This window comes from Colletotrichum costaricense (assembly GCF_030867565.1).
Source record: "Colletotrichum costaricense strain IMI 309622 chromosome Unknown Scaffold_3.1, whole genome shotgun sequence".
Lineage (NCBI taxonomy): Eukaryota > Fungi > Ascomycota > Sordariomycetes > Glomerellales > Glomerellaceae > Colletotrichum > Colletotrichum costaricense.
This window is the reverse complement of record NW_026848232.1, coordinates 415,246-433,174: the sequence shown is the minus strand read 5'-3', so window position 1 is coordinate 433,174 and position 17,929 is coordinate 415,246. Positions and strand designations below refer to the sequence as shown.

Here is a 17,929-nt window from a genome sequence, read left to right as displayed (position 1 = left end):
GAGAATTTCCGAGGTGAACTAATATATAGACCACGCTCCGCCCTGTCCTGTGATACCTCAGGCTGAGGGTGACGAATACGCATGCGAGGCATACCTACTTGTTCTTCAGGCAAGAGTGACACGAGGTCGAAAGATGCTGGGGCCTGAATAGTTGAAAGCGATACCGATGTTCTCGGCCGAATTGAAGTAAAGTAATTGAACAGGGCGAGATGCTGAAAGAAAGTGACAAAAAGAAAAAGGAGTCACCAATGGTGAATTGAACAAAAGGTTAGGTTGAGTGAGGCCTCGGACTTATGGATTAATCTATGACTCTCTCCAAATACCCCTCGGCCAGGTTCCCCTTGTGCCTCTTATGGTAGGACAGAAGGAGAAGTGACCCAAGTACCTACCTAGCGGTGCACCTCGCCCCTCCATCCCAAGGAGCATTCAAGGGCTCGGAAAGACCTTCACCTGCCCTGGGAGACTGGATTCAGACAATCGTCCAAAGGAGACCTATTCAGGTTTTCAGGTTACAATCTCAGATGACCTATTGTTTTGAACACGTCGAGAGAAGGGCGTAAGACAAGGAGGAGGAACTTTCATACCACCTGCTGAATGCTAAATGCCTCCTTCCTCACAAACCTAGACACCCAACCAACTACTGCTGACAGGAGAGTGATGTAGACATATACAAGTAGCGCACCTGAAGTAAATCATCGCACTTGGGGCTTGGTGATGAGTCTCTGCTACCAGACCGGAGGAAGAAGTCAGCTCAGAAATCTTTGTGATCAGTATGTCACCTAAAACTCGGAAGCCGACCAAAATGGTCGTTCTCATTCATCGGCGGTGTGCCAATGCATCCGTCGTATGCAAACTCTGCCCTCACTGCTCGTCGCGCAGAGGGCGCCATATGAGCCTTTACGGAACTGATTGCCTGGATAGAATTTGATAGTACCCAAAGTTTGCGTCGCAATTAACAAGGAGTGGAGAAAACCAGTCGCACAGCGGGCAGGCATTACGCCGCCTGAATGGGACGTTTAGATCAATCGAAGATCGTGTGCTTGACATAGATCGTTTCATAGTTCGTTTCCAAATAGGTAGTCTTACAGTTGAAGCAAGTCGTTTCTCAGACAAGTCTTCCTTGCCCTGATGTACATTAAGTCTCCATATACTCCTCAAGTGATAGATAGTGGTGCCATCACGCCATTGTTATAAAGCGGCAATCATTTCTGGACCTTTTGGCCCGTCCCACGCTGGTCTGGCTAAGTAGCAGCAGGATTTGTCTCCGATACTTGAATGTTCCTCTAGCATTCATTAAACACGAGCAGTCGGGTTGTGCTGCTTCTCCTGCTTGAACGAGTCCCGATGATAGTCAACCCCTCCAGCATGCGGCACAGCAGGCGGGCTAATGTCCTGCCTAAAGATGTACCTCTTCCAAAAGTAGAAGAACTGCGCGAGCCCGTACCGCGCAAAAGTCCGCAGTGGAACGCTGAACACGGCGTCCAGCTCCTCGAGGGTCTTCTCCTTAGTCTCCGGGACGAGCAGCAACACCAGGAAGAAGCCGATGATGTTCCAACCGCCATACCACCCAAAGGCGCCCGTCGGCGTAAAGGCCGCCTGAAGAGAAGGCCAGGTGACGGCAAGGAGGAAGTTGAAGAACCACGTCGTGGCCGTCGCCAGAGACATGCCGATGGGGCGGATGTACAGCGGGTATGCCTCGGCCGAGTAAGTGAAAGGTACCGGTCCCTCGCCAGGGGAATAGACCATGCCGAAGAGATAGATGCCCAAGGCGATGCAAGCGATCTTGGCGGGGTTTGTAGGTATATAGAATGAGAATCCAGTAAAAAAAAGACAGATGGCCATCAATGGGAAGGTTGTCAAGAGTAAGTTGCGCCGTCCGAAAGTATCAATCGTGTAGAAAGCCGGAAGAGCGAAGAGCCAGTTGATGATGCCAAAGCCAAGGGACGCCGACAAGGCACTTACTTCGCTGAACTCGGCCGCCAGGAAGATCTCAGAGCTGTAATAAGCTGCTTATGATTAGCACAGTGTTTGAGATACTCTAGATTAGAATAAACATCGGGTCTGAGGCATCTTTTCCATCACCGTCCAATATGCAATACACAACCGTTTGAAACGGTTCCATACGCGTATACACTATACTAGTATACATAGATATACTGTAAAAATATATACAAATACCATATAAGACCTCGTTGTATAAATAAAACTCACCTATGACGTTCACGCCGCAAAATTGTTGCATAAACATAACAACCTCACTCGCAATCATACCGTTTCTATTACGGCGTACCGTAATAAACTCTAGGAAACGGTTGTGTTTACCGATGCCTTGTGTCTCCTTCTCGGCTTGTAGAAGGGCATTGGCATAGAAGAGATCGCGGGCAGCCTGTACCTTCTTGAAGCGTAACTGGCACATGGATTTGTAGGCGTCGGAGTGGCGGTTCTTGGTCAGGTACCATCTAGGGGACTCGGGACACATGTAGCAGCATGCGCAGACAAAAACAGCAGGTAGCATGGCGCTGCCCATCATCAGCCTCCAGTTAAGGCCGACAATACCAACTCTGTCAGGCACGTAGTAGAAAGCCAAATCGGCAACGTATCCCATCATAATGCCAAAGGCTGTCCACAGTTGCCATTGCATAACGAGGGCGCCACGCAGGCGAGGAGGCGCACATTCGGCGGCGAAGATGGGAGTGGTGGCAGACTTGGGTCCAATGCCGAAACCGAGGAAGAAACGAGCGATGAACATATGCCACCAAGTATTGGTGAAAGCCTGCCAGAAACAGGCGAGGGCAGAGATGAGACAGGAGATAAAGACGGTACCACGGCGGCCGAACCGCTTGTTCATAGGTTCTGTAAGCCAGCAACCGATGACGGCGCAGCAGAGATATGGAGCAGAGTTTGTCAGGCCAAGAAGCCAGGTGTCTCGCTCAGTCTCTCCTCCGATGCCGAACTGCTTTTTGTAGAAGGACTGGGCGCCATTGACAACAGTCTCGTCCATACCCTGGACGACAGCGCAGAATGAACAAACTTGGGAAGGGTCAGCCTCTGTACGTAGAGAGGAAGGCGGAGACGGGGAGAGGCTGGAGAGGTATGACTGAAACAAGACAAAGAAAAGGTAGAAGTAGAAGAAAGAGTAAAGAGACCGGAAGACCGACCGGCAACAACGCCATAGAGCATCTTGGGGTTCCGCCACTTGTGAGTAGACTCGCCGTCAAGCACTGCTCGTTCATCGGCAGTGATCTCCGTCATGCTATCGTACTTGTTCATATTTCCAGCGATCATGGCGCCAAGGCGAAAAGCCCGAATGTCTTCTTGGTCGGTAATGCCATGTTGTTGACAGTAGTCCTCGCCTTTTCGACTCAACTGTTCAGGCGTGAAGCCAGCAAGAGGGTTCTCCAGCTTGCGCGAAGCCTCTAGACGCTTTCTCTCTTCCTCATCAACCGCCGTGGCCTCGGACGGTCGTCCTGGATGGTCCAAGTGAGCGTAATCGGTCTCGGCATGGTCTGATAACGATTGGTCGCCAATCTTTTCTCGCTTCAGATCCGAGGCCATATTGACGGTGACGACAATTGAGACTCAGCTTGGTAGAGAAGATAATGGTATGCCGGTATTTGGGGGGTGAACCCAGCTGGAAGTCTGGGCACTGCCACGAGGGGGGAACGTCCTGGCAAAGGGGTGCAGGTGAGAAACTGTAGAAGAAATGGGTAGGTAGAATTGAAATCCAAGACAGCCAAGGTAGCCTCCCGGCTTGGGACAGCTTGGCTCCTTATGTACTGAGATAGTCGCCAAGGAATGGAAACTGAAGATAGGCAGCTTTGTTCAACGACGTAATCGGAGACTTCTCCGTCAAGCTTCACCTCGAACGACACCGAGAAGGTGGAAGGCTAGCGCGGTCGCACCTATGGATTGAATGGAAAGCGGGGATGGGGTTGAATGCGGGGAAAAAACACGCAAGAATTGGTAAAACTATGGGACAATGGGAACTGGAACTGAAGCAGCAGATCGACAAGTTCGTTCGCACTTACCGGCAGGCGTTGGAGGATCTTGGACGACGTCATGACGCTTCCCATGTCTGCGCTTGCAGACGGTGTGACAGGGGGGATAGCTTCATGTTGGAGAATGATCGTGTTGGCTGTTGGAACGAAAAGAGGAGGTCGGCACTCGTAAGGCAGGGTGTGGTAAGAGCAATCTCACTTAGGTGTAGATATTTTGTTTGATTTCGAGTGGTGGCGTTCGTGCCAGGTAGGAAGGATTCGAAACCTGGATGTGGGGAGACAAGTTAGCACGCGTTCCATCGGTTGAAAACTATCGCTGGAGGGTTCACTCGAATGTGAAGAGGGTGGGATCGACCTCAGACCCGTCGAAGATGAGAGGTTGTGTTGGAGTACGCCGGCAAATTGGATTGCTTCCGCGCGAAGTCTGTAGTGAGAAGAATGAGAGAAGGCGGTTGAGATGACGTTGAATCTGCAGAAGTAGATGGGTCCGCCGTTGTTTGTCAGGTAAGGTAGGGTAGGAAGGAGGGAAAGCCTGCCCCTGTCAAGTGAACTAGTGCGGGAAAGAACGCCTGGGTGTCCCTGCCTGTGATGTGATGTGAGATGGAGGTGAGGTGAACTCGGAGCTTGTGCCTGCCTTGATTGGGTTTCGAATTCTGGCATCACGTGCCTGTGATGCCGTTCTGCTCTTTTCCCAATCGCCAAGGATTTGGGGCATCGCCCAGTGAAGTCAAGATTCAGTACCTGCGACCTAATGCTGTGCCCAGAAAGCGCTAAGCGGTCCTGCCACGGCTGGATTTGTGCCGCATTTCTTGGCTCTCGATGGTCCTATTGACATCATTCCTCGAGTCTCACCACATCTTGTGCGATGTGACTGTGAGTGACATGTCAGGTTAATATCGCTGCAGGAGTTCTTGTGCATCCAAGATATCACAGCGATGCTCATCTTCGTTTTCCCATCGACACCATGGAGACATGTCGTCTGGTTCGTTTCCTGGGCACGTGGAAGGAGCTTGCGTGCTTGCCTTAGTAAGGTAGGTACGCTTTTTAAAGTTGAGACTAGAAGGTCGCAGTGCCCATTAAAAAAGGTTGGCGGGACCCATTCAAACTTCAACGGCATCGGTTTTGCAACGTCCGCCGTTGTCCATCTAAAAATCAATTCTCTGCATGTCAAATGCAACATGGATGCAAGAATACAGTCCAGATATGCCTGTATCATGTAGCGGATGCGTATGCGGCCACAAGCACATCGCGTCGTTCTGTCTGCTGGAAGCCATGTGCCGTCTTCCAACTTACGTCATGTCACAGGAGCCGCCTAAAGAGGTTGCATCTAAGGTACGGTGGGTTCTCCACTATATCGTGCTCACCTCCTTGCCCGCGGACGAGTACCCCGTCTGTGGGAATATTCTCACCATTTTCTGTCTTCATCTATATCTTTCATTCTAGTGCGGATAGTAGGTGTATAAGTGCTCTGAAGGTCTGATATATCTTTCATTATCCGGAGAAGTGGGCCGTTCGCATTGAGCACGCTGCGCAATAAGCATCTGTACCTTCCTTACCAAAAAACCCTCCGTCCGCTACCTGCATAGCCGAAGAGTTGATGCTTGTAAGACCGAACTCGGCGAGGAAGGAGAGTCGCTGGATTCGTCTTCAACCAAAAATCAAGCGGATAAGTTAGGGGCATCTATGAAATTTAAACGTGGCGCTGGACAAAGTCCTCTCTGATCCAAGCTTTCCGCAAAATCTTTCTTCCACTTTCAAATCTCACCAATTGTCCGAGAATGTTAGCGACACAGCTCTGGCAACCAACTCGAATCCAACGAAAAGTCAATTACATTGAACACTGAAAGTATGTTGTCGCTATACGAAGACGATCAGCAGTCTTTTAGTAAGAGCAATTAGAAACAGCCCACGTGAGGATGATGATGAGAATGAACTGGTTTGAGAAAGGGGGTTTGCGTTCATGTGAAGGACTCTTACCTTCAGACTGCTTCGACAGCCTGAGAGTGGTCAAAATACCTGTACCCGTCGTTACATCTCTACAACATCGCGATACGACTTTGGCTCGATGTTGATATCTCAATTGACTCGAAGGAGAAGGTAGGGTGCTGTGAAACAAACATCTTCGGAGGTCGCGCTAGCCTGCCCCACCCGTTCACCAAATTCAGCACCTACCCACCTCAGGAGCTATCCATGGATACTTCAAAAGTCCACCAGTTGGTCCCATTTCATTGAATCTGATTCGAGCTCGAGCTCGATCTCACAGCCTCACGGAAGACCCCGTTACTCCTGCGTCGGAACGTGGGAACGTCACAAGTGACAAACACGCTCACACCGATGGACTAAACCCAGATAGGACCAGGAACAAAAGCTCCAGGACTGCGGCGCTGCAGCACTGCAGAAGGGGGAGCAACATCTACGTAGTACTCTCTCCCAAACGCAGGTTCACCGATTAGGAAAAGCCGGGAATCCATTCGCTCATTCACGCCGGAAGAGCCAACGCGATTAATCAGAAAAGCACTCTATAGAATAGTGGAATATTGACCGATCGGGATGAAAGTGGAGAAGAGCCCCCGTCGCCGGAAACTATCCGACTTGGGGCTTTGCCGTTTTCGAGCCGACTCGGACGGGAGAGCCGGGGTCGACTGTCTAATGTAGATTGTGTTAGCGCCCAAACACCCTGTTCAGGATGCGCAGAAAGGAGCCTCTTCTTCACGACCGCCTTCCTCTTGGGCTCTGATATCCTCCCCCCAAGAGTCTTGTTGTCCCCCTTCTCTCGTATTTCTGACTTTTCTCCTCGCTTAAATCCTTCCTTTCCACTAACGATGCGTTTCGCAGTATCCGAACTGTCAACGGATGCTACGTCTAGGACTCTAGACCACCCCATCCACCGCATGGGTAGGGACGGTAGTGGATCTACAGATGGGGACGACAGCCGGGATCTGATTCAAAAGGGACAACGTGAGCTCACCTAGATCGGCTGGGACCACTCGATCTGGCATTTTATTCGTATTCTGCCAATAGCACAGCCCTTTTGGCAGGGGCGATTCGAACGGGGTCCGCGAAGCGAGGCTCTCGTCTAAAGACGAGTCTGGTGTGTGGGAGTAAACTGCTCGTGGTCCTCGTTGGTGCGAAGATACAATATATGCTACTCAACCGCTGTCTTTACACTTCCGCTTAGTCTCTCTTCCTCCTTTCTCCCTCCTTCCATCCCTCTCTCCCTACAGGTGCCGCAGTTCAAGCCAAGGCAATCACTCGTTCTGCCTTGTGCTGTTATCGTTCGTTTGATCCCTGCCGTACATTACACTCCAATCGTTCACAAACCGACTCTCTTTACATCGTATCTCCTTTTGTCTGTTGTTCTTCCTTCTCTTGGATAATCGACCACTGCCTTAATACCATAATCTTCTCATCAACTGTGTAAACATGCGTTCCTTCGCAACAACACTCTCTTTGCTGGCCGTCGGGGCCCTCCAAGGCGTCTCGGCCTTGGATGCCGCCGGATGGAGAAACCAGAGCATCTACCAAATCATCACCGACCGTTTTGCCACCTCTGATGGCTCGACCCCAGTCTGCGATATCACCCCGGGCCTGTACTGCGGCGGCACCTGGAAGGGCATCACCAGCAAGCTGGACTACATCCAGAACCTTGGTGCCACCGCCATCTGGATCTCGCCTGTCGTGAAGAACGTCGAGGGAAACGTTGGCGGCAACGGAGAGGGCTACCACGGCTTCTGGACCGAGGACCTCTACTCCATCAACCCGCACTTTGGTACTGAGGCCGACCTCCTGGAGCTCTCCAGCGCCCTCCACGCCCGCGGCATGTACCTCATGGTCGACGTCGCCCCCAACCACTCCGGTCTGAACGACTCCCCCGGCAATTACACAAAGTACAAGCCCTTCAACAAGCCCGAGTACTACCACAAGGAGTGCTCCATCAACTGGAACAACCTCCAGTCCGAGCAGCTCTGCTGGCTCGAGGGTCTGCCCGACCTCCGCACCGAGGACGACTTCGTCCGTAAGATCTACGCCGAGTGGATCAAGGACCTCGTCACAAAGTACTCCATCGATGGCCTCCGCGTTGACACCGCCCTCGAGATTGAGCCCGAGTTCTTCACCGAGGGCGGCTTCCGCGAGGCCGCCGGCGTCTTCCTTCTCGCCGAGGTCAGCCACTCCTCCCTGACCCTGCTCGCCCCTTACCAGAACTACCTCGACGGCATCATGGACTACAGCAGCTACCACCTCTTCGCCACCGTCTTCTCTACCCTCGAGGGCGACATGGACAAGGTCTACGAGAGCGCCAACACCATGGCCGGCATGTCCTCCATCGACCCCTCCGTCTGGGGCTCCTTCGTCGAGAACCAGGACCAGCCCCGCTTCCCCTACCTTAACGGCGACGTCGCCCTCGCCAAGAACATGTACGCTCTGACCATGCTCCGCGACGGCATCCCCATCGTCTACTACGGCCAGGAGCAGCACTTCAACGGCGGCCCCAACCCCAACAACCGCGAGGTCTTCTGGACGACTGGCTTCGACGACAAGGCGGAACTCTACGGCTGGATCCAGCAGACCAACAAGATCCGCGCCCACGCCGCCGCCGCCAACGCCGACTTCCTCACAAAGGAGCGCACCCGCGCCGTCTTCTCCTACGGCAGCACCGACAGCAGCCGCGTCATCGGCTTCCGCAAGGGCCAGCTCTTCTCCATGTACACTAACGGCGGCTCCGCCGCCAACAACGGCGTCATGTTCTCAATTGCGCGCAACGTCCACGGCTTCGCCGTTGGTGCCGAGATCGTCGACGTCTTGAACTGCGAGTCCTTTACCGTTGCCTCTCACGGCCGTCTGTGGGCACAGATGCCCGCCGGTGGCCTGCCTCGCGTCTTCTTGCCCAAGGAGCAGACCGAGGGTCTCTGCAACGATGTCAAGGCGCCTGTCGCGGACGCCACTGTCAAGGTCGGTGTTGACAAGAACACTGGCTACAACAGACGGGCTGTGATGCTGGAGTAGATGTGTTGTGCGTTGGGAGTTCGTTCGAATTTGTAGTAGACTGGAAGCGGAATAGGACAGGCTGGTCATCAGGCCGTTATGTGAACCTGATGATCATGCTCGTGTAGATGACTACTGAATGTCGAGCGTTGTCTGCGTAATAATTAATAGTAATATGATGCCATGTGTCTTGAGTGTGCTGCCTTTCTCACAGTGACAACAAGCATCGTGCTACCTAGGGCTCGAGAAAGCTCTTGGCCGGGCTGACTTTGGCTCGTGAAGCCACTCGCGACTCGAGTACAGATTGAGCCGTATGTCGCTCAGTTAGGGGTAAACGAGTGTGGCGAGCAAGGAAAGAGCGGCGGGCGGGCCATAACAACAATGCGGAACTTGGAAGTAAGGTAGCTAGGTACCTTAGGTCAAAGCCTGGTGGGTCTTTCCATAGTGCTAGGTTGTACTCCGTAGACTGAGATGGAATGGATGGCGGGACGAACTTGCCTTCCATTCAGGCCCCACAAGCAGTATCATGAGACTGTAGCCTGCTACCTTGGTAGTCCGGCTTAGAAGGAGCAGGCTGGTGCTACCGCACCTTACCTTCCCACACCTGCCGCGAGAGAAGCCTATATACCCCCCCTCAAGTCCATTCCCGTCACCAACGGCAGCAGGCGCCTCACAGGCTTGCGAGGTCAGGTCAAACTGCCGTTTGGCGGGATGGTTACGGGCGAGCCTGTTCAACTGGCTTAGCCTACACCAGGCTTCTAGGTTCGAGTCCCAGCATGAGCACCAAGAGATGTAGCCCCCAGTTCAGCACCGGGGGGGTGAACTCTTTTTGGTTCTCGTGTAGTTTGGGCCTTATGATATTTGTATGAGGCAATCAGGGTCCATCACGAAACACTACGGCCGGTGTTGGCATCGAAGCCTCAGCGGCGTGTACGTCTGGTGAGACTTAGTTTGAAGGTAATCTAAGCTCGATGGTCGTTGAGTCGTCGTCGTCTAGCAAGACCAAGACGACTTACCAGTTACAGCAGCTCTGACGACACACAATGCCGTGTGAAGCGCCAACGACCAACCAGTCTTGATATCTGTGTGTGCCAGCCCATAATGCTAGGTATCACTTCTCTGTCTAGCTGGCTCACAAACCTTGCTAAAGAACCATATTCTCCTTGGCGGGTGATGCAGAGCTAGGTCTCACTTGTGCAAACAGAACGACGTGTGCTTGAATGTCATAATTGTGGTCATGGGAAAATGTACCGAAACCTGTTCCCTTTCCTTTCTCATCCTCTCTCCTTTCCTCTTCCAACTGCCCAGAGGTAAAAACAAGAAACTGTAATCGTAACTTTTTGTGGTATCCGCTATGCTGTAGTAAAGGGACCTAAGAGAAAATGCGAGATTGCGTGGACTGGGTATCCTGCTGTCTTTCCAAACACCATTGCTATGCTTCAGTCGTAACCGTACTTGATAACTTTTTGTGGCTTCATCACTCGTTCAAGTCTCTATAGTCATCACGCATAAAAGACGAAGGCTGTAAAACAAAGTCGGGGTAGGGCGAGTGTCACCGCCGCAACGGCGTCCCCGCGGGTGTGCTGTAAGCGGAGCGGTCGTAGCTCTTGTGCTTTGACCGTTTGCGTTTGAGGGCGGTCCAGTCGGTTTTCCAGTTCTGAATGCTTTGGGCGAGGTCGTCGTCAACATCGGTTGGGCATTGCACTTCTATAGCCTTGAGGCCGAGGCGTAGGTAGCTGAGTTCCGAGTCGTTTTCTTGGAGTTCTTCTTCTCTGCGATGAGTCAGTATGGAAAGACACAAGAACAACCCACAAGGGGACTATTTCGAGACATACAAGTCATGTACTCGACCTTGGAGGAAGATGATTCTTTGTGCTGCCCGTTCTGCGCGGGTTACGAGAAGTTGGTGGATGTGCTTTACTCTGGTCAGTGGCCTCCCTTCCCGAGTTTGGCGTTTTCATGTCTCACCTCCGATTCCTCTTGACGGGCCTTGAGGTTTGTGACGAGGGATTCCAGCTCGATGTTGAGTTTTGCTGCTTCGGACGCGATGCGGAAAGTATCAACCGCGGGCTTCTTTTCGACGGTGGGTTCAGGCGAGGGCGTATCTCTTCTGAATGAGCTGCGGAAGGACGGTGAGATTTCCGAAAGGCCCGACCGAAACCATGACGGCGAAGGCGAAGTCCACAAGGATTCATGCTCAACACTCCGGGCGTCTGCCGGCCAATTCTTTGGCTTGCCCTGTGGTGTTGCTTGAGGCGGCTCTCCGGCTAAGACTGAATCAATCTCATCAAGCTTTCCGTGCATGGCGCTAACGTTGGTATCAGGGACATCTTCACCCGCGAGGAGCTTTTGCGCCAAGTCGTTGAGCCGCTGGATCAGACCGAGAGTATCTCGGGTATTTTCAGTGTTCTCATTCGTCTTTTCAGTCCCATTTGAATGGGTTGATGCAGTGAGATCATCCTCGGTCCATGAGCGCGCTAGGGGGCTCTTAGCCACCGGCGTCGAGAAATAACCACCGGGCGTGGAGAATTGCTGGCGAGGAGTCGGTGAGAGAGGTGAGAAGCCCCGATAGCTCATCGGTGAGGGAAGAGAGGGCGTTGAAATTTGCGGTGAAGAGGCATGCGGCGTTACGGGGACCGATTTGCTGGTTTGGCTCCTAGAGCGGCGCAAGCGGCCTTTGCATGGGCTGTTGTCGTCCTCATCGTCATTCAAATCGAGAAAACGTAGGCCCAGCCCCGAATCCGATCTGCCGTCCGACATTTCTGGTCATTGAAGTGGAAAAGGTATTTGGACAATGTTTAATAGGGCGGCGGCCGGCCAACCGAAAAACCGGGTCTTTGGCCTCCTAGACAAATAGTCCCCGTGTGTATGTATTCCTCTCAGAGGTATGGGGAACGGAAAAGACGCGCGACAAGGCAAAGAACTGCCGGTTTGGGCTCGATTGCAATGCGACGAGTCGACTCTGCATGCACCGGATGAAAGCAGCACGGCGCGGCAAGCTAGTGGGAGGTAGTATTCCCGAAGACGATCCGAAAGGGCGGCTTCTGGTGCAAATGCCAAAGATTGGGGGATTTTGGGCGTCAGCTGCAGGAGAATCGGGCGCTGTTTGGTCAAAGAGGCCGACCAATTGGCGATGCGTCGAGTCTTGTCTTTGGCGCGTTCGACGCGTGAGGTGGCTCTGGGAGGCGTGGGAGGCTGGTGAAGGCTGGGCGAGGACTCGGGGGGCTTGAAGAATTGTGGCGCCTTGCATGTGACCACAGGGGTCAAGCTGGGACTGTGACAATGGGTGAACGCTGGAGACGGATTTACCTAGGGCCATTTTGCGAGAAGGGGGAAGGACGCGACCGGGATGTGATTGGGGAGGTGACGGCTACGCAGTAGAGCTGCTAGCATTTGCTGTAGTGGAGGTGCACCTACCTTAAGGTACCTTGCTTAGGGATGCCTACCTTACCTTATGTCAGCATTTACCTCAAGACTCGGTGTGGGGGAAGCAAGCAAGCCTAGGCACGGGCACAGCTCTCTCGGCTACGAGGAAGGGCAGACGCTGAACAAGAGCCCCTCCTCCGCCGCGGTTGACCGTCGTCGCGTGCTGTAGAGTTGGAGAAGGAAATTGATAGTGACGGAAGTACACACCAACTGCCACGATCCGTTCCTTTCCGCCGTCCGTCACTCCGTCACATGCCCGACATATAATCGTGACTCTTGATTGCCCAGCATTCAATTCCAAGCTAGTGGTGGTAAGTATGTGTGCTGACTATTCGATTTCTCTTGTTCTTTTTTTCTTCTTTTTTTTCTTTTCGCTGAATCAGTGTGGTTTGACGGCTCGGTCCTTTTTCCGTTTTTCTGGAGCTGGTTTATCTTGACTGTCTCCTTGATTGACAGAGCAAAACTGCTCATTATCTGCACCATACCCAATGTTTATTCTGGAGATGCTAATTGTGGTACTGTAAGAGAGCTGTAGATATGTGTACCCACGCTGTAAAGTGAGACAGAGTTGGCAACGCACAGAGAGTCTTGCCGTGATACCGTCGAATTAACGCCCCGAATCACCATTCTCTACCTGGCTGATAGCTGTTCGAATAAAGGACCTAAACATACACATTCGCACCTCGGGCTAAACAATTGCGAACCGTTGTTACGGCCAGAACCGGCGGGAAACTCGCTTGAAGCGCACCTCTACGGTCGGCTATGTAAGCCGGGTCGAGGTACTTATCGTGCTATCATCGAACCATGGGCAAAGGCAGTATGACGCCGAGTCGGGGCAAGTACCTGCGTACCATTGCCGTCCGCCCAGAGCATCAGGAACTCTCCACTGAGGAGCCCTGGCCCGGCCTTGTTCCTGTCGTCCCCGGCAATCCCAAGCTCTCGCCTTCTTGAGGTCCCAGTTCCTATTCCGTCTCCATTACCAGAAATAAACCTACACGAAACACCTCCCGTACGCTGCACGCGACCTCTCCTCACTCCCATTGACTATGCGGCAGTAGATCTGGCTTTAATCTTCAACCTCGTCTCCTAATCCCTCGACATCTCTTCCTCCGCATTTCGCCCGCTCGTGTCTGTTCCATGTTGCCCTGCGTCATACAGCCTCGGTAAAGGCCGCCCCAACTCGGTCACGCGGGGTTCGATTCGAATACCTCATTTCAACAGTAGATCGCCAATTCAGAGCCGCCCAACATGTCGTGGAGGAAGACGGATAGGTTGATGGATACCATCAGGCATTACGCCAGTTTCCCGGCAACTGGTGTGAGCTTGAGGCAGATGGTCCAATTTGGAGAGAAGCCTTCAGTTGGTTCGTCAACCCTTGGCAACTCCCCTCCGTTTCCTAACGGCTTGCATTTACCTCCCTTCTGCTCCGTTGCTTGCGGAGCTTGCATGCGATAGCAATGCGCCAGTTCCTACTTGACTAGCTTTTCGTTCAAGCTGCCATGGTGCTGACTGTTCATTCTGCTTCCAGGAACCCTCTTCCGTGCCTCACAATTCCTTGCCGAGGAGCTACCAATCCGCCTTGCCCATCGCGTACAAGAGCTCGACGAACTTCCAGATGGCCTCAACGACATGCCCTCCGTGAAGCGAGTGCAGGACTGGTACGCACAGTCATTCGAGGTACGTCAAGGCTTTTCTGTCGCATAATGCATGAAGGACATGACTCACTGACACTCATCCCTCCGCGCAGGAACTCACACAACTTCCCCGACCTGACTTGGATAAATCAACAAAAGAAAGGCTCTTGAGGCCTGCCAAATCGTACGGGAAAGGTCCAATGCTCTCCGAGGCAACCCGAAACCCGAGCATCGAGGAAGGCCAATATGCCTCTTTGCCGCAGTCCAATGGAAACGGCTGGAGCAAGCAGAAGAACGTCGCCGCACGGAGATATTTTGCAATGGTGGATGATGTCGGCGATTGGCCGCCTGAGCTGCGCTTGTACAACGAGCGCTTCGCCAAAGCCCTGCATGGCATCAAGAGGCGCCACGATGGAGTTGTCACCACCATGGCACAGGGCATCCTGGAGTACAAGCGCAAAAGACAGCGCATGCAGATTGATAACAACATCCAGTCATTCCTCGATCGATTTTACATGTCGCGCATAGGAATCCGCATGCTCATCGGTCAGCACATTGCCTTGACCGATCAAAGCCACCACCGGGATCCCACCTATGTCGGCATCATCTGTACCAAGACCAATGTTCAGGACCTCGCGCAAGAAGCCATTGAGAATGCGCGCTTTGTCTGCGAGGACCATTACGGACTTTTCGAAGCACCCAAGATTCAACTCGTCTGCAACCCTAACCTGAACTTCATGTACGTTCCAGGGCATCTTTCGCATATGCTCTTTGAGACTTTGAAAAACTCTCTCCGCGCCGTTGTCGAAACACACGGTCAGGATAAACAGGAATTCCCTGTGACCAAGGTCATTGTGGCAGAGGGTAAGGAGGATATCACCATCAAGATCTCGGACGAGGGTGGTGGTATTCCCCGAAGCTCTATACCTCTCGTTTGGACATATATGTACACCACTGTGGATCGCACACCGAATCTGGACCCGGACTTTGATAAGAACGACTTCAAAGCGCCTATGGCTGGCTTTGGGTACGGATTGCCTATCTCACGACTTTACGCGCGATACTTCGGCGGAGACTTGAAACTTATCAGCATGGAAGGGTGAGTTGCGCGCTGTGCCATGGACTTATTTTACGTAACCCCAAGCTAACCCCGAATGTAGATATGGCACGGATGTTTATTTGCATCTCAATCGTCTGTCCAGCTCATCGGAACCTCTTCAATAGGGACCAGCAGTCATGAGGGACAGGAACGCTCGAGGATTGACGCTAGGGTTAAGGTATACACTGCACAAGAGGCTTAAGGATCGCGAGATCACGGAGCGTCGGCAGGTTGGAGACGCTCAGGAGATGATGAATCGGGGCGACACCGATCCTGGGTATTTCAAGCAAGACAACGACTTGTGATTAGCTTGTCTTGAAACAGGCCATTAATCGCTCCTCAATATTCGGCGATCGAGATCATGTCGGAGAGCCGATCCCCTCCGTTACTTGATCCATAGCGGCAAGGCGAGGGACGTCGGGGCTTCTACAGTTAGGTCGACGACACCTTGAGGGCGGGAGTACTATAAGCCAGCATCATGTTGGAATCTGGGATGGGATCATCTCCGCGCCCGTTGTGGCACGCGGGGAGGACACATCGTTTTTTGTTTTCTTCTTTTGGGTATGGTTTGGGGGCATTTTCAAAAAGAATTACCCCGGCTGGACAGGAGCACGGGATCACACACACACATTGGACAGGCCGCATCGGCAATGAGACTGGATGGCGGTGGGCGTCTCGGGTTTCTTTTTTGCCACATGTTTCTCTCGTTACACAGTTGAAATACACATGGTTGCATAGGGAACGTTTTGATTTGCAAAGTGAACTGACCATTAGTGAAGTTGCGGTTACCTGACTATCGAGGTACCTGAAAGAGCAAAACTTTTCCGTGCCTTCCTTCCCATGATCCTAACCGTTCCGAACCGCCACCGTCCTATCGTTGAGAAGTTGCAAAGTTGGAGAGAAGTCGAACCCCATGCAATCCGTGGAAATATGCCCAGAACTGCCATCCCTTCGCGTTCCCTGATTTCTCAGGCGTTGTCCCCGTGAAGCTTCCATACACTATAGCTGCGCTGTAGCTGGTAGCAAACATCAAACTTCCTCCCACTCCCTCAGGCATGTGAGGTTGGTCGGTTGTTTGTTGCCGGATGACTTGCCCGTGAAAATTGGGACGGAATGGCTTTGCGCTGAGCTGCGATTAAAACGCAGGCAAGAAACTCAAAGAAGCTCAAATAAAGAAAAGGAAGAAAAGAAAACAATGAGACAGATGAGGGCGTCGGGTAACCACTGATGGAAATGTTCTCCATGGCGGCATGAAACCACCGCTACCAAATAGAGTTATTTGGTGCCCAGATGACGCGTGGAAGAATGGGTTCCTACTCGTCGTCACTGTCGTCATCGCCGTTGCCGTACGGAATGGGGTTGAAGATTGTTTGAGGCTGAGGCCTGCCTCTCTGGAGAGCGCGGTGCTCCGCCTTCGTGAGCTGCTTTCTATCGCGCTGACGATCCTTGAGAGTGCGTTAGTAGGGTACTGAAACATTGGAAAGTGATAGATGGACTTACACCGGGCCAGGGACCGCTAGGCGCAACGCTCGAAGCGGCGAGAGCCGTAGTGTTGGATCCGGTCTCGGGGCGACCTCCCTCGTAGGTATAGCGACTCTTAATCATGGAAGAGCCACTGGACTGGGTAGTGGGGACCTTGGTCTTGATATGCTTCTTGCCAGCCGAGTCGTAGGCATTGAAGTCGACATCAAGGAAGGTGTTGTGAAACTCGTAATCACGACCTGTCTCAGTGGTACCTGCGATAGCCGAGGTAGCAGCAGAGGCAATGCTCTCGCTGTCCAGGCCGGAGGTGCCGGCATTGTAGCTAGCATGGCCGACATTTCTAGCCCCAAGGCCGATCGGGCCAGCAATGTAGGGCTGACGAGTCTCGATGCCCATAGACTCAATGCGAGTCGAGAGGTCATCCGCGGCAGTGAGGCCGTTGGTTCCAGTGACGGGAGCGAGGGGCTGTCAGCACATTAGTCTTGTTCAAGTTGGCAGTTCATGGTCTTTCTTACCTGATCAACCTCACTACGGAAGTCAAAGATCTCAGAGGGATCAGTCGGCAGGTGACTCACGTAGTCGTCCGTGTTCTCCAGGGGATCCAGTTGAGTGTTAGGACCGGCCCAGGGAGTGTAGCCGGGCTCCTGGGTGTTGATCCAGTGCTGGCAAGACTTGCAGAACTGTACACAAAGATGTGAGCGGAAGTGGAAATGGTATGCGTCTCAGGTACTCACGTTGACGCCATTGGTTCTGTTGTTCTTGGAGAACTGGTCCAAGGTCTTAATCTCGTCACATGGACCTTCACATCGGATCTCATTGACGGGTTCACCCGAGTGAATGCGGCAGACCATGCCAGTGTTGGCACGGTTGACTCGAGCGTGTCGATCAAGCTTGTCTTGAACAAGCTTCTGCTGCTTCTTGGAGAAGCCGGACATCGGCTTCCACTCACCGCCAATCTTGCAGCGATACCTATAAGAAAGTGTCAGCGGTGTCAGAGACTAGTCGCGTCGGCACAATTCTCGTATATCGCAACTTACTTCTCGGCCATGTTCTCGCCAAGCTTCTCACCAAGGTCCTGGGAACTGAGAAGTATTTGTTAGTGCCATTGACCACAGTGAGAAGATAACGCTGCATTTTACTTACCTGCCAGGACGAGAGGAGTAGTAGGAAGACATGGCTGTGGTCTCGGTGTGTGTGTGTGTGTGTTGGAACCTGTATATGTTGAGAAGATCACCAAATGTTTTTGGCGTGAAGAGTGGGAGGTAGAATGAAGGGTTTCTTGACGTGGAGGCACAAGCAACAAGTAA

At 52.6% G+C, this 17,929-nt stretch overlaps 5 protein-coding genes across 5 annotated transcripts; 2 read left to right on the top strand and 3 right to left on the bottom strand.

Annotated features, from left to right (window-relative positions):
* Positions 1-1,293: 1,293 nt before the first annotated feature.
* On the bottom strand, positions 1,294-3,555 carry CCOS01_02943 (uncharacterized protein; the record flags this gene model as incomplete). Its single annotated transcript, XM_060451129.1, has 3 exons — positions 1,294-2,006; positions 2,212-3,030; positions 3,159-3,555. 3 exons carry the CDS (start codon positions 3,553-3,555, stop codon positions 1,294-1,296), a joined length of 1,929 nt encoding a protein of 642 aa, XP_060317394.1.
* Positions 3,556-7,421: 3,866 nt separating this feature from the next.
* Positions 7,422-9,002, top strand: CCOS01_02942 (alpha amylase; the record flags this gene model as incomplete). Its single annotated transcript, XM_060451128.1, has 1 exon — positions 7,422-9,002. The coding sequence occupies one exon, from the start codon at positions 7,422-7,424 to the stop codon at positions 9,000-9,002; it is 1,581 nt and encodes a 526-aa protein (XP_060317393.1).
* Positions 9,003-10,533: 1,531 nt separating this feature from the next.
* Positions 10,534-11,741, bottom strand: CCOS01_02941 (uncharacterized protein; the record flags this gene model as incomplete). The annotated part of the gene is made up of 3 exons (XM_060451127.1): positions 10,534-10,753; positions 10,817-10,896; positions 10,950-11,741. The coding sequence occupies 3 exons, from the start codon at positions 11,739-11,741 to the stop codon at positions 10,534-10,536; spliced, it is 1,092 nt and encodes a 363-aa protein (XP_060317392.1).
* Positions 11,742-13,655: 1,914 nt separating this feature from the next.
* Positions 13,656-15,445, top strand: CCOS01_02940 (uncharacterized protein; the record flags this gene model as incomplete). Its single annotated transcript, XM_060451126.1, has 4 exons — positions 13,656-13,770; positions 13,936-14,084; positions 14,155-15,140; positions 15,289-15,445. 4 exons carry the CDS (start codon positions 13,656-13,658, stop codon positions 15,443-15,445), a joined length of 1,407 nt encoding a protein of 468 aa, XP_060317391.1.
* A 1,008-nt stretch (positions 15,446-16,453) lies between these two features.
* On the bottom strand, positions 16,454-17,797 carry CCOS01_02939 (uncharacterized protein; the record flags this gene model as incomplete). The annotated part of the gene is made up of 6 exons (XM_060451125.1): positions 16,454-16,585; positions 16,641-17,087; positions 17,138-17,302; positions 17,357-17,591; positions 17,660-17,704; positions 17,766-17,797. 6 exons carry the CDS (start codon positions 17,795-17,797, stop codon positions 16,454-16,456), a joined length of 1,056 nt encoding a protein of 351 aa, XP_060317390.1.
* Between the last annotated feature and the right edge of the window lie 132 nt (positions 17,798-17,929).